The 13466-nt window shown below is 39.1% G+C and overlaps 2 protein-coding genes across 3 annotated transcripts; both read left to right on the plus strand.

Moving 5' to 3' along the window:
- Positions 1 to 601: 601 nt before the first annotated feature.
- On the plus strand, positions 602 to 4489 carry dok1a (docking protein 1a). The gene is made up of 5 exons (XM_079813115.1): positions 602 to 761; positions 1508 to 1807; positions 2134 to 2206; positions 2411 to 2583; positions 3061 to 4489. The coding sequence occupies exons 1-5, from the start codon at positions 705 to 707 to the stop codon at positions 4006 to 4008; spliced, it is 1551 nt and encodes a 516-aa protein (XP_079669241.1). The 5' UTR covers positions 602 to 704; the 3' UTR covers positions 4009 to 4489.
- A 559-nt stretch (positions 4490 to 5048) lies between these two features.
- On the plus strand, positions 5049 to 13089 carry LOC307124096 (uncharacterized protein). Of its 2 annotated transcripts, none has more exons than XM_079813113.1 (8): positions 5049 to 5519; positions 5648 to 5742; positions 6223 to 6322; positions 7299 to 7399; positions 8932 to 9037; positions 10726 to 10802; positions 10945 to 11035; positions 11196 to 13089. In XM_079813113.1, the coding sequence occupies exons 1-8, from the start codon at positions 5234 to 5236 to the stop codon at positions 12083 to 12085; spliced, it is 1746 nt and encodes a 581-aa protein (XP_079669239.1). In that variant the 5' UTR covers positions 5049 to 5233; the 3' UTR covers positions 12086 to 13089. The 2 variants fall into 2 exon arrangements, with proteins under 2 accessions (XP_079669239.1, XP_079669240.1); XM_079813114.1 differs by having other exon boundaries at positions 5066 to 5519; positions 8935 to 9037.
- The last annotated feature ends 377 nt before the right edge of the window (positions 13090 to 13466 follow it).

A 13466-nucleotide genomic window follows, 5' to 3' on the forward strand; every position in this document is an offset into this window, starting at 1 on the left:
TTATATTTTGAAGCTACAATGTAAGGCATATTTCCCAAATTAATCTCTTTGGATCAGTCAATGCAGGCTCACAATAAAGCCATTCCCACCTGAATAGAAAGCAGTGCCAGCCTCGTTGTATTCAATTAATGTTAAATACAGATATTTTATATTTGTGGTATTTAAAGAAGGGTATATTGTTGTGATTGAATGTGTATTGTAAAGCAGTGTGGTTTGACTCATTGTTTTTAAATATGCTCTAAAAATTAAGGTTGAGTTGAGATAGTACCCTATTAAAATTGTTTATGTGCACAGATGTTCTGATATATGTACTTTAGATTATCTTTGTATTCCATAACAAATGTATGATTCCAAATAGTGGTTTAAAACGTATAGGCCTACTTGATGTCCTGTAGAGAACGCTTCTGGTGAAGTTAAAGTAAAGGTGCGCTATAGAGTTCAACAGGCTGAATGATGTAAATGTTGGGAAAATAAGAAAACAATTCAAGTGTATAATTCAGATAAATCAAGCAAATATTGCTGTAAATCAAATAGGTTGTCTCTTTTTTCTTTAAGAGGAGGAGTCTAAGTTTGCACTTACTCTACCTCATGTAATAGGCTTGGTAATAGCCTATGTCTTGACAGTTTAAAGAGGACAGATTGTGCTGTGAAAGAATAGACTTTTTAAAGTAATTTTTGAGCTCTCGGAAAATAAGGAAACAGACATGGACACTCGCGGGAAACAAGGTGAAGTTTACCTACAACGTCAGAAACATGGTGAGGTAAGACATCACTGGAACGTTTACATGTATTTTGTGCTATTGAAAAAAAGGCAGACGTTTGTTTTTGTTTGTCAACCTCTAGTCTAAAACTACAACATTTTCTGAGCTGATCTAAATGAAATAGTCTTCATAAAAAATATGAAACTGTTTACCATGATGTTACAGTCTTAATATTGATATAGCTAGTCTGGTTTGTTAACATTTAGATAGACAATGCAGGGCTGACAAGCCTGGTGGTATTATTACTTGAACCTTGAACCTTTTTTTAATATAGTGTTTGCCATGAATGCTGGTTAATGTATGTTCTGGTATGAGATTGCTGGAACGGGACTCTCTCTACAAGTTGAAACTTGGTGCGCACATCTTGGTCTTGCATTTCATATTTGGGCACATTCCATTGACAAAAAAACACGCCCTCATGAAAGTGCACGTCACGTTGTAGCATACTACATTCAGGCCCTGCCTTACACACAATGCATGTGAGGTAAATGAGGGATTGGCTGGGTGAGTAATCTACATCCGTGCCTCCAATATGGAGTGCTTTTTAAGCACTTTTTCCTTTTAACGAGTAATGAGTCCAGAGGTGTGTTTATTACCTGAATTACAAGTTTCACCTGATGAACATCCATCAGGTCTGACAGGATCGTGTGAAATGTGATAAATGTATCTGTCAATTGGTGTATTGCATAAAAATGCATTATGAAAATAATAAATATACGTATTAATATTTGATTTGTTATTAACAGAAGTGGAAGCGATATTGGTTGGCCCTTCATCCGGCTAGTCGGCATGGCATTGCACGGTTAGAATTGTCAGAAGCTGTTCACGAACGGTCAACTGTGGTGGTCAGACGACATCCAGAGAGGAAAGTTGTACGTCTGGCTGACTGTCTGAGTGTCGTCAAGCTGCCTCCTCATGCAGAGGCTTGTCCAGGAGAAAACATGGCTGCTTTCTGTGTAGAGACAGAGGACAAGAGACTAGTGTTTGCAGCCGAGAAAGAAAGCTGTGGAGAATGGGTGGACATAATATGTAACATTGCCTTTCAGGTGAGCGTTTGGATTTTTTAAAAGTATATTTATATTATACACTACCATTCAGTTTGGAGTCAGAATTGTATTCAGCAAGGATGATCAAAACTACTGAGTGAAAAAAGAGTGATAGTAAAGACATTCATAATGTTACAAAATATTTATATTTCAAATAAATATAAGTATTTATTTGAAATATAAAGGAGGGGGGGGGGGGCAACGGTTTAAGTTTAATAAAGTTATCTTAATACAATGAAAAGGGCAGACCACTACGGCCACATATAACTGGTTATTTGAAGGGTACTCTGCTTGTGTTTATAATGGTATTCATATTTTTTTTACAGAAGCACACTAAAAGTGCTCCACAGCCGGAACCACTTATGGAGGACAATCAGCTGTACATATCCAGAGATCAACGTGAGTACACACAAATGTATCAGAACAATATGTTCCTGATAGGCCAGACTCACCACTTCCTATAAGAGTGCTTTGAGGTTTTTTTTTTTTTTTTTTTCGAACGAGCCAGCAAACAACACTAAAACCCTTTTAGATTCGCACAAATCTTAGATTAAGTTTAAGATTAATTCTGATCATCTAATCTCCATATCTCTTTCATTTTAGTGTCTGAGTTCAAAGTAGTTGCGCTGCAGGGTGAGTCTTCAGTTCGTTGTGGCCTGAAAGGACAGTACTGGCTGCAAGCTGGTCAAGACATGCTAGTTCTGCAGGATCTGGAGACCAGGAAAACTGTAATGGAGTGGCCATACAAGCTGCTGCGCCGCTATGGACGAGAAAAGGTCAGCCGTAACCATGGTCTTGATAAAGTGCGGGACCGTGATGATGTGTAAAAAAAATATCCTGTTAAATTCATTGCAAAATGCTGGCAGCAGTGGGACAGCTTAAAAAGTACTACAGGATGACGTTTTTGTTTCCTGAATATTGTACAATTTATAACCATACATATATTTTATTAATACATAGCCCCTAACGGGGAAACACAGTGATGGGGAAAAATGAGACGGGAAGAAAATTATTTATGTTTACTAGCAAAACAAAAAATGTGTTGAATAATATAAACTAAAATAAATAATATATAAATACTTTTGTGTTATAATTAAATGTTAAATATTCCAAAATCCATACATTTTAGAGAATTTTATAAAATGATATATATGTGTTAAACTTTCACTGTGGTAAGGTAATTGAAGGTGACTTCCATTGTAATTAAATTTTTTTGTAAATAGTGCTTACAAATATTGTCTATTCCTCTCTAGATGCTGTTTTCTATAGAAGCAGGCAGGCGCTGTGAATCAGGCCCTGGAACCTTTAACTTTGAGACCAGGCAGAGTGAAGAGATCCTCCGCCTTATTGAGTCAGCTATTCAGCAACAGAAGAGCCTCGCCGTCACCGAAGAGAGGCACTCGCCATGTACTCCACGGTCTCGCTCTCCTCGCTCACCCCTGCCCAAGCGCCCTGAAAGTTTTCCTTTGCTTGGTACAGAGGGCGACAACAGCCCTCAGCCTTCAGACGCAAACGTGCCCTTGTACCCTGATCCAGCAGGTGGTGCTAGCCCAAACATTTATGCTATCTCAAATCCTGTACATACAAAAACTGCGAGTCCTATTGGCTCAACCGAAGCTATATATGCAAACCTCACAGATTCCATAAGCTCCTCAAAAAGCACACCCTCAAATCCTAGTGGTGATATTAGCTTGATTGAGCCTGTGTATTCAAATCCTGCAATTTTGCTAAGCAGACATGAATCACAGCCAGCAGATCTCATCAAATCTGCAAATAAAGATCCTCTCCCATCTCATCATTGGGATGATTCAGAACCAGTGTATTCTGATCCGGTTGATGTCATCCGCCCAAAACCTAACAACTGTGTCAATGCCAACCCTACTGACACGATGGATGGTCAGCCCGCCAAGACAACGTTGAACAACGACAAGCAGCCAGAACCTGTGTACTCTGAGGTGTATGACCATGTCGCACTACGCTTAAGTAAAAAGCTTGACCAGAGGATCGAGGAGCCCATTTATAGTGTACCCGACTTTATACAAGCAACCCAAAAAAATAACTCTCAACAAAACAAAATGCCCGATGAGGACCAACCCATCTACAGCAAAGTCAACAAAGCATCCAAAACGCCTCGGGCTCTCGAAGAAAAGAAGCTTAGCCAAACACGAGAGGTTGTCTCTGAGGACCTTGGAATGATTTAACTACATCTGTAATAGAATTTGTCTTCACAAACATGTAGCTTTTAAAATGTAATATTTAAAATTGTATTCTCCCCCACCCCACTTATTTCATAATTTATTAATCCACACTACCAGACGTTGTGGAATAATGACTGAAAATTAATTTTCTAATTGTGTAACACTTATGCTCATCATGAAAAAAGTTTCTGTGTAATATATGTATACAGTATATATTTAATTATTTTGTTTTACAAGCCCGAATATGTTAAATGTATTATTTATGTATTTCATTGGTTAATTAAATACTCATTTAATAATGTTGGGTTAAAAACAACCCAACAAGTAACCCATCTACGGTTGGTATTGCACCTTCCCAACTGTGGGTAATTTTAACCCAATGCATTGGGTTAAAAGTAACCCAACAGTTGAGTTAACTTTTTTTATTATTATTATTAGTATTATTCATGACATTATTTTATCAAATAAAATATACTTTGTTTTCAAATAGCCTACAGATTGTTTATTTGTATGAAACAATACATATTATTTAACAAAAAAAAGATTATTAAAATTGGGGGGAATCTAAATAGGCTATTGGGGAGTCTTGCTTTTAATGTAAATATACATAATTGTGTACATATAAAATTGAAAATACACAACACAGTAAAAAACGTTGGGTTGCTTTTTTGAACTCAAAATTATTCTTTAATTATTTTATGATACATCCGGCATCTTTTACCCAATGGCTTCATATGAGCAAACACATGGCTAAAATCTTAGCAGACCAGACCAGTGAAAAAACAAAGAATTCAAGGATCCAGTCAAAAAACAGGTTTTGAACAATATGAGGGTTTAGATTTTTAAAGAATTTTAAAGATTACTGAAACACTTTTTTTATTTCGCTGTAAACTGTCCCTTTAAAAGCCACAAGCTGTTTATCCCAAAAGAACCAAACCATAACTGACAGAGCAGCCAAAAATTATCGGTTTTATTCATTCGGCAAATGTATGAGCAGTGTCGACTGTCGATACTAGATTGGTGTGCGCTGTAAAACGGTCTTTATGGCTTTTACGTCATTACTACTGACCGGAAGTGCTGAACGATATCAACCCCGAGCAACTGATTGTTATTCTCACGATGTTTTGAAGATATTTCTTTAAATTTCGAATTTTTAAATATTTTTTATTCAGCTCCCAAAACATTGAACGTTTATTGAAGCGTACAGTAGGACGGTTAATCGTTCACCATGTCGAATCGCATCGCTTTCCAGACGCAGTTGGCTTCCATTATGGAGGTGCTGGCCAATGCAGCGGTGGCTGAGATATGTAAACTCGTGGACGACGACTACGCGGTTATAAACTTACAGATGACCCAATGTCAGCGTGAAAACAAATCGTTGAAGAGAAAACTGCACATACTGGAGCTTAAGATGGCACGAGGGTTTGCCGAGAGGAGGATTAGTTCTCTGAATCGCACTAACCGGGTTCAAGTGAGCGCCGCTTTGTCTGAAAAATACAGGAACCAATCTAACGGTGTGTTGCTATAAAACTTCGCATGCTGTTCTAATGTCAAGTGTATCTATCTCACCAAATAAACTATCAAGCCTTATGTGTTTAAAGTACTCTGTGTTGTGTTGTTTCTCCGGTTTTCATACATTCAGACGCCCTGTTCGGAGCTCAGTTTAACACGGGGCTGTGGAGAGGTGGCGGGACAGACACAACTGCTCAGCAGGCTGTAAATGAAAGTAACAGTATGGTAGGTAAGCTATCTCTTTATGATAACCACAATCACTAGTCTAGTACGTTTTTATTGTGACATTTAATACTGTTTACAGACAAATAGATAGACTATCATAGAAAATTAAACTACATATACAACTGGTATGTGTACTATCATGGACAATTTAACAATAGATAGATAAACTATTATATAAACAAATGATAGACAGACGCATAGGCCAATAAACTATATATATAAGATGTATAAACTGTTATATAGACAAATGATAGATATACTATCATAGACAAATAAACTATACATAGATAAACTGTTATATAGATAATAGATAAACGATTGATAGATAACTTATATAGACAATCGATAGATGGATAGATAACCTGTTATAAAGACAAATTATAGATGTATAGACAGATAGCTAGATCTGCAATTAATTGTTATACACTACACATATAATACACATACAGATTCTTTAAACATTTCCTTTCATTTCAAAAGACAGGAGATGCAGTAATATCAGAAGTAGACACCGTGCTGATAAAGGATGAGATGTTTGAGGAGGACCAAACACAGCAGAGACTGTTCATCGGAGATGGTGGTGAGTGGATGGAAGAACATAAGCGGCCTATTATAAACGTAACAGATACCCAACAATGCTCATCTTAAAGGGATAGTTCACCCAAAAATGAAAATTAGCCCATGATTTACACACCCTTAAGTCATCCTAGGTGTATATGATATTCTTCTTTCAGACTTATACAATCTGAGTTATGTTTAAAAAAGTCCTGGCTCTTCCCAGCTTTATAATTGCATTGACTTGATGGTTCATTATTGAAGTCTGTAAAGTGCATCTATCCATCATAAAACTGCTTCACACGGCTCCGGGGGGTTAATAAAGGCCTTTTTAAGCGAAGTGGTGCGTTTGTGTAAGAAAAATATCCATATTTAAAACTTTATTGACTAAAATAACTAGCGGTCAGCGGTATACAAGTCGACTTGCGCTAAAAAAATAACCCCTGTTGCGATGTACAGAAGCATCGCAAGCTTTGACACCTCTTGCGGATACCAAACTCAAGCCCCTCTTTTCTTTTATTGAAATTCTCCACCATTCCTCTTTCAAAATTCTCGTTTTAGACTCCAATTTCATGACCGGGGTTTGTTTTGTTCTATCCTCTGCGCGTCTGCGTTCATCAATACGCATGCGTCAAGGGTTACTCTTTCGCCATAAGTCGACTTGCGTACCGCTGGCCGCCAGAAGGTAGTTATTTTAGTCTAAAAAGTTTTAAACGTGCCACTTCACTTCAGAAGGCCTTTATTAACCCCCCGGAGCCGTGTGGAGCAGTTTTATGATAGATAGATGCACTTTTATGGACTTCAAAAACGAACAATAAACTCAATGCCATTATAATGCTTTGAAGAGCCAGGACATTTTTAATATAACTCTAATTTTATTTGTCTAAAAGAAGAATGTCATATACACCTATGACTTGAAGGTGAGTAAATCATGGGCTAATTTTAATTTTTGGTGAACTATCCCTTTAAAACTTGACTTGACACTGTTTCATTTCTTTAAGGAGAAACAAATACTCTACCACAGACTGAAGAGGCTGGTTTTGGAGATGTTCAGATGATGAAAGATGATCAAGTCTCTAGGATGCAGCCAACGACTTTGGAGGTCAGTGGATCTGACACTGCGCTAAAATCTGAGCCAGAGTTTGAGAGTGTTAAGGGAATATCACAACAGCCCATAGAATTACATGCCGAAGCAAAGTTTGATTTGAATGGAAAATCCAGTCCAATGAGGGATTATTTAATGCAAGGGAGTGACAATGCAGACTTGCGGCAGCGATCTTGCGTGTACGTGAACAATGCAAGATTGACCGAGAGCCAATCCACGGCCTCTGTGCGGCGGTCAGAGGTCATAGAGCTTGACTCTGCGGAGGAGGGGGACGAGATTTCTGTGTGGGCTAGGAAAGTAACACAAGGGAAAAGCCAGGCTTCACGTGTTTATCCACAATACAGGAGGGAGGAACATCAGGATAGCATGGTCCTCTTGCCTTCCTCCAATCTGCCGCTGGTGTCAAGTGGCTTTGCAGCAGTGGCATCGACATCTTCAAAAATACTGGGCATGGACAGCTACCACAATGTCAGAGATGTCAGTTTTAACCAACAAAGAGTTGGTCGGACTAGAAATGACAGAGTTCCTCGTGAAAAACTTTTTGCGTGCACATACTGTGGCAAAGTTTTCAACCGCCCCAAAAAGGTGGTGATCCACCAGCGGATTCACACAGGTGAGAAGCCATTCAAATGTAACACCTGTGGGAAGTTCTTCTCAGAGGCGGGGAACTTGAGAAAGCACCAGAAAGTCCACACCGGAGAACGGCCATATAGTTGTACCCAGTGTGGGCAGACATTTGCCTGGATACGGAACCTCAAAAACCACCAGCAGAAGAACCATCCAGATATGTTAACTGCAGAAGAACTGCTTTCTCTAGGAGTCAATAAATGATCACCAGATTACTGATAAGTGTATTATACCACCATCATATCTTTTCTGCATAAAAGCTTTTTAATTTAAGTTAAATACATGATTTACATTGTTTTACATCAATAGGGATGAGTGTTTTTATATAATCAACGATTTCAGAGTAACGATCTGTGCTGTGGTGTTCTGTAGAAAAAGTGAAGCGACTTGGTTTCTCGAAATGGTTTCAAGCAGTTTTTGGTATATTAAAAGTGTTTGACATGTTTAAATAAACATTTCTGCACTCATTTTGTGTTTGTTTTTTGAAGAACAGCAAAACACGTTGTATGTTTTGGAGACCAATGCCTGTCTTTCCTCTTATTGGTGTTATAAAATGTATCAGCTCTGCAGGCAGGTGGTTTCAGGACAGAGAAAACGTATAAATAAATAAATATATACCACATAACAGACTGAAGGACACAACCATTGTTAAATACTCTGGTTGTTCAACAGTGGCATAAATACTTTCCCACTTTAGTTTTTTAAATAATGAAAAGCTGTTTGTAGTTTATAACTTTAGATATTATGAACATTACGACACTGCACACCCTCACAATTCCTTATATACAGTAAATTCCTAGATGATTTAGACAGGGAAATCTTTATACATGTATACACAACCTTTACGTTTCATGTGCCAGCCAGGGTCATGTTGTAACATAAACCTTGTTTCATGTGTTCAGCAGCAAGGACAGGTGGAAGATGGAGAACCTGAAACAATAGTGATAAAGGAGGATCTAAATGACCAGTGGGAAAGAAGCCAGACACAAGTCATAATTGTGCAGGATGGTGAGTAGAGGGCCAAAAAGCAGTCATCTTAATTGCTGCTTAAGTGAATGGTAGAATATCCATATACTGCTCAAAAAAATGAAGGGAACCCTTTGGATTCACACATTGAATCTCAATGAATGGAATATTCCATTTGAAAATCTTTTTATACATTCTATTATTTGTTACAAACAAAGAGTCAATGGAAACCAAAATCATCAACACACTTGAGGGCTGGATTCAAAATCATACCAAAAACCAATGTAAAAAACTGAAATATACAGGCTGATCATAATTAAGTCAGTAGGGTGTATGGGCCCCACATGCCTGTATGCACTCAAGACAACGTCTGGGCATGTTCCTGATGAGATGGGGGATATCCTGCCAGACCTGGCTCAGGGCATCTGTGAGCTCCTGGACAGTCGATACTTGGCAGCTTCAAATGCTCTGATACATATTGTCCCAGAGGTTCTCAATTGGGTTCAGGTTTGGGGAACGTGAGGGCTAGTCAATGGCATCAATGCCTTCATCATCTAAAAACTGCCTACACACCCTAGCCACATGAGGCTGGGCATTATCATGCACCAGGAGGAACCCAGGGCCCACTGCACCTGCATAAGGTCTGACAATGGCTCTGAGGATTTTTTTCCCGGTACCTAACAGCAGTAAGGGAACCATTGGCTAGCATGTTGAGGTCTGTACGACCCTCCAAGGTTATTCCTCCCCAGACCATTACTGACCCACCACCAAACAGTCATGCTGGATGATGTTGCATGCATCATAACGTTCCCCACAGCATCTCCAGACTCTTTCACGTCTGTCACGTGCTCAGTGTGAACCTGCGCTCATCTGTGAAGAGAATGGGGCGCCAGTGCCAATTCTGGTGATCTCTGGTAAATGCCAGTCGAGCTGCAAGGTGCTGAGCTGTGAGCACAGGTCACACTAGAGGATGTTGGGCCCTCATGAAGTCTGTTTCTGACAGTTTGGTCAGAACATGCACACCAGTAGCCTGCTGCTGGAGGTCATTTTGTAGGGCTCTGGCAGTGCTCCTCCTGTTCCTCCTCGCCCCTTATACGTCCCTATCCACCTCTCCTCATGTTAACGGCCTGTCTCCCGGTTTCTCCTCCATGCTCTTGAAACTGTCCTGGCATGTATAGATGTGCCATCCTGGAGGAGCAGGACTGCCTGTGCAACCTGATTGGGTTGCAGTTACTGCCTCATGCTACAGACAGTGACAAGGACCCTAACAGAACACAAAACTAAAGACAAATCAGTCAGAATAAGAAGAGAACAATTGTCTATGGCCACCACCTGCAAAATCATTCCCTTTTTTTGGGGTTATCTTACTGTTGCCTCTCCCTGTTCTCACTTTCATTTGCACCAAAGCAAGTGAAACTGAATCACAAACACTTATGCTTCTTGGTCAGGCTGTTATACAAATAAATGATGAACACATGCAAAAACGAGAGAGAACCAATTATATATTTAGAACTGATTTTGTAGTCAGTGTATGCTTTTTCCTGTGAGCTTTTTGAAAATAATACTATTGTATATATAAATGATACATTTCTCAAGATATCATCTTTTATGTTATGCAGAGAAAATGTTCTTTTTTTGGGTGAACTATCCCTTTAACATTTAAATACTTTTGGTCTAGAATCTTGTATCAAAAAAATGAACATTCATTCTTTTTTCCTCTGGGTCAGCAGAGTCAAATACAGACATTTGTAGTGGGAGACTTTCTACCTCACCAGCTAAAAGCACAGTTGCACCTGGAACAGAGAAGGTTTGTTTATTTACCGTTCTTTTAAAATGCAAAAAAAGAGCTAAAGAGTACCAACAGGAGAGTATCATGTCACTGCTGCAGAGATATAGTAAGTCACTTTAGGATGAAAGCGAAAAATATATTTTTTTTGTAATTTTTCCAGCCTATAGAGGTGGAATTTTCCCATTTGAATGATGATAGGAGCCAGAAAATCGACATCTCTCCATCCACTGGACTGCAGATAAACATACAGGGTGAGTAAATAATAATTATATGTTTTCCAAGTGCAAGGTCGCTGTACAGGCAGATAATAAAGTAAACATGGCAACAACAAGTTTACTAAATAGATTGAAAAAAGTTTGAATTTAGCAAATTAAAAATGCTCTGACAATATCTGACCGTATTTACACTCAGGTACTGTGGAGTCCAGCCCAAGTAGTTCTCAACAGCACAGGTACCACAAGTTTGTTGTTCAACCTAGCAAGGGTCTAACAACAGGAGAAACGGCAACTCTCACAGATTCAGGGCACGTACGCAAGGGAATGGTGAAAAGCAGAACTTCACCCAAGAACCATGAAAAGGCAGCCACTGAAATGTCAGTAAAAGGCTGCTTGTATGAGAGACCTGCAGAGCATAAAAGCAGCTTTACACACTGGCCCACACAGCCATCCTGCTCATATACAGAGTCAGACCAGGATCAAGACTGTGTGCTGGTTCAGTCAGACACTGTATCATCTGTTAGAAGCTCCAAAGGTGAATGGGATGGAGCGCTATCCACCCAAACACATGCTGTTAGAAACGCAGAGGGACCTATGAGAGAAGAGGAAAGGTGGAATCAAGCTGCCATTTTGAGGCAAAGCCATACTGAAGCATCAGGCCACGGCAGTAGGCCCGAAACGATTCGGACAGAGTGTGCAAGTAGAACAAACCCCTCAAATCTCACTGTGATTCCCCAAATGATGTCAGACTTAACTCAGCCTGGGCCTTCTTTTGCTGGCCTGCAACTACCAAAGCACATGGACAAAGGTAGGCGGAAAGGTTACGTTTGTAAGTTCTGTGGGAAGGCATTCCCTGGGCTGTCCAATGTCGTGGCACACCAGCGAGTGCATACAGGGGAGAGGCCCTTTAAGTGTGATACATGTGGGAAGCTGTTCACGGAGGCAGGCAACCTGAAGAAACACCAAAGAGTTCACACAGGAGAGAAACCCTTCATCTGTTCCCGCTGTGGGAAACGGTTCGCCTGGATCTGCAACCTCAAGACACATCAGCAGTCGGCCTCCTGTGGAGGAGTCGGATATATATAAACATATCTGATGACAATGCAGGGCTTCCAACTTATGCCTTCTAATGAATCCAGTGGTCTTCTGAATGTCGACGGAATCATACTGTTCCTGGAATAAAGAAGATCTAAATTTATTAGAAATACAAATTGAAACATTAACAGTAAGATTAAGATGTGTAGGTGCTTACAAGTGACTAGCGTTGTAGTACTCGAGACCGGTCTTAAGACCATTTTTTGAAGGTCTTGTCCACATTTGTACTCATTCTTGTCTCGGTCTCAGACTTAGAGGACTAGGGATTTTGTTTCAAGACCGGTCAAGACCACAACTGCTGGGATATTACTAAAATCATTGATTTATTTATTAACATCATTAATGGGATTGGATGTCAATCTTACTGCTTCAGATGCAATCAATAACTTATTTCTAATTTGATTTATTTATTGTGCCGGTTCAGAAATGAATGAGGAATTATGTCAAAAATATCACCAAAATTAACATACATGCTCACAAAATTACATGTATGAGATCTGGATATTTTTATATTATAACGTGATATAATTAAGCAGTATCGCAAGAGAGCTGTTTTCACAAATTTGAGCCTGACTGCAAACATGATATTGGTTTTATACAAAGATTCAATAAAAAAAATTAAAACATTATTCTCAACATTATTTATGCGTTTGTAATGTACCAATTCAGATACATATTATGTTCCACCTCTGCAGTGCAAAGATTCATTTTGCTGGTAATGATTTAATTTGATTGGTAACAGCTGTATATTATTGTGTCTTGTTCTTCTTATAATTTTAATAATAAGTCCTTTCTGAGGCGGTAATGTTGATCTTTATGACTGTAAGGAGTGGTGGTCTCGCCCTGCCTTGGTCTTGTGTTGGTCTCAATCCCTCGAAATCTAGGTCTCGATTTGGTGACTTCGATGTTCTAATATTGAATGTCCGTGAATTGTAAAACTAACAGCGAACAGCAGGTGGTGCGCGAGCACTAATAATAAAAGAGCGTCCATCTGGGTTTTTCTTTTTGTTTGTCATTATCCGCACTGTGTTATGGGACTTGGCAGGCCAAATAAGTCTTCTGTATTTTAAGTACTTGAAATATTGTTATAGAATATAATTAAACGTTCAATTGTTAGTGTTGTTTAGTGTTTACAATATGTTGTTTTGAATATTTTGACCAATAATTATTTTTTCGCCGCCCGGCTAGCTCAGTCGGTAGAGCATGAGACTCTTAATCTCAGGGTCGTGGGTTCGAGCCCCACGTTGGGCGCAAATATTTATTGCAAATTTCTCTTTTTGTTTCAGAGAATAATTCCATAACAACCTAAAGTCCAAAAGCGGATCTGAACGAAAAAGTGGGGATCATAATTTCCAACATCTGGATTATCAAA

The sequence above is a fragment of the Gobio gobio genome (assembly GCF_949357685.1).
Source record: "Gobio gobio genome assembly, chromosome: 3".
NCBI lineage: Eukaryota > Metazoa > Chordata > Actinopteri > Cypriniformes > Gobionidae > Gobio > Gobio gobio.

Excerpts from the sequence above, each read along its gene's own strand:
- dok1a (XM_079813115.1), top strand. The coding sequence starts at position 705 with ATGGACACTCGCGGGAAACAAGGTGAAGTTTACCTACAACGTCAGAAA. Across the intron at positions 1,808-2,133 it reads TATGTAACATTGCCTTTCAG|AAGCACACTAAAAGTGCTCC; the intron begins GTGAGCGTTTGG and ends TTTTTTTTACAG. Across the intron at positions 2,207-2,410 it reads GTACATATCCAGAGATCAAC|TGTCTGAGTTCAAAGTAGTT; the intron begins GTGAGTACACAC and ends CTTTCATTTTAG.
- LOC307124096 (XM_079813113.1), top strand. The coding sequence starts at position 5,234 with ATGTCGAATCGCATCGCTTTCCAGACGCAGTTGGCTTCCATTATGGAG. Across the intron at positions 10,803-10,944 it reads TTGCACCTGGAACAGAGAAG|CCTATAGAGGTGGAATTTTC; the intron begins GTTTGTTTATTT and ends TAATTTTTCCAG. Across the intron at positions 11,036-11,195 it reads ACTGCAGATAAACATACAGG|GTACTGTGGAGTCCAGCCCA; the intron begins GTGAGTAAATAA and ends ATTTACACTCAG.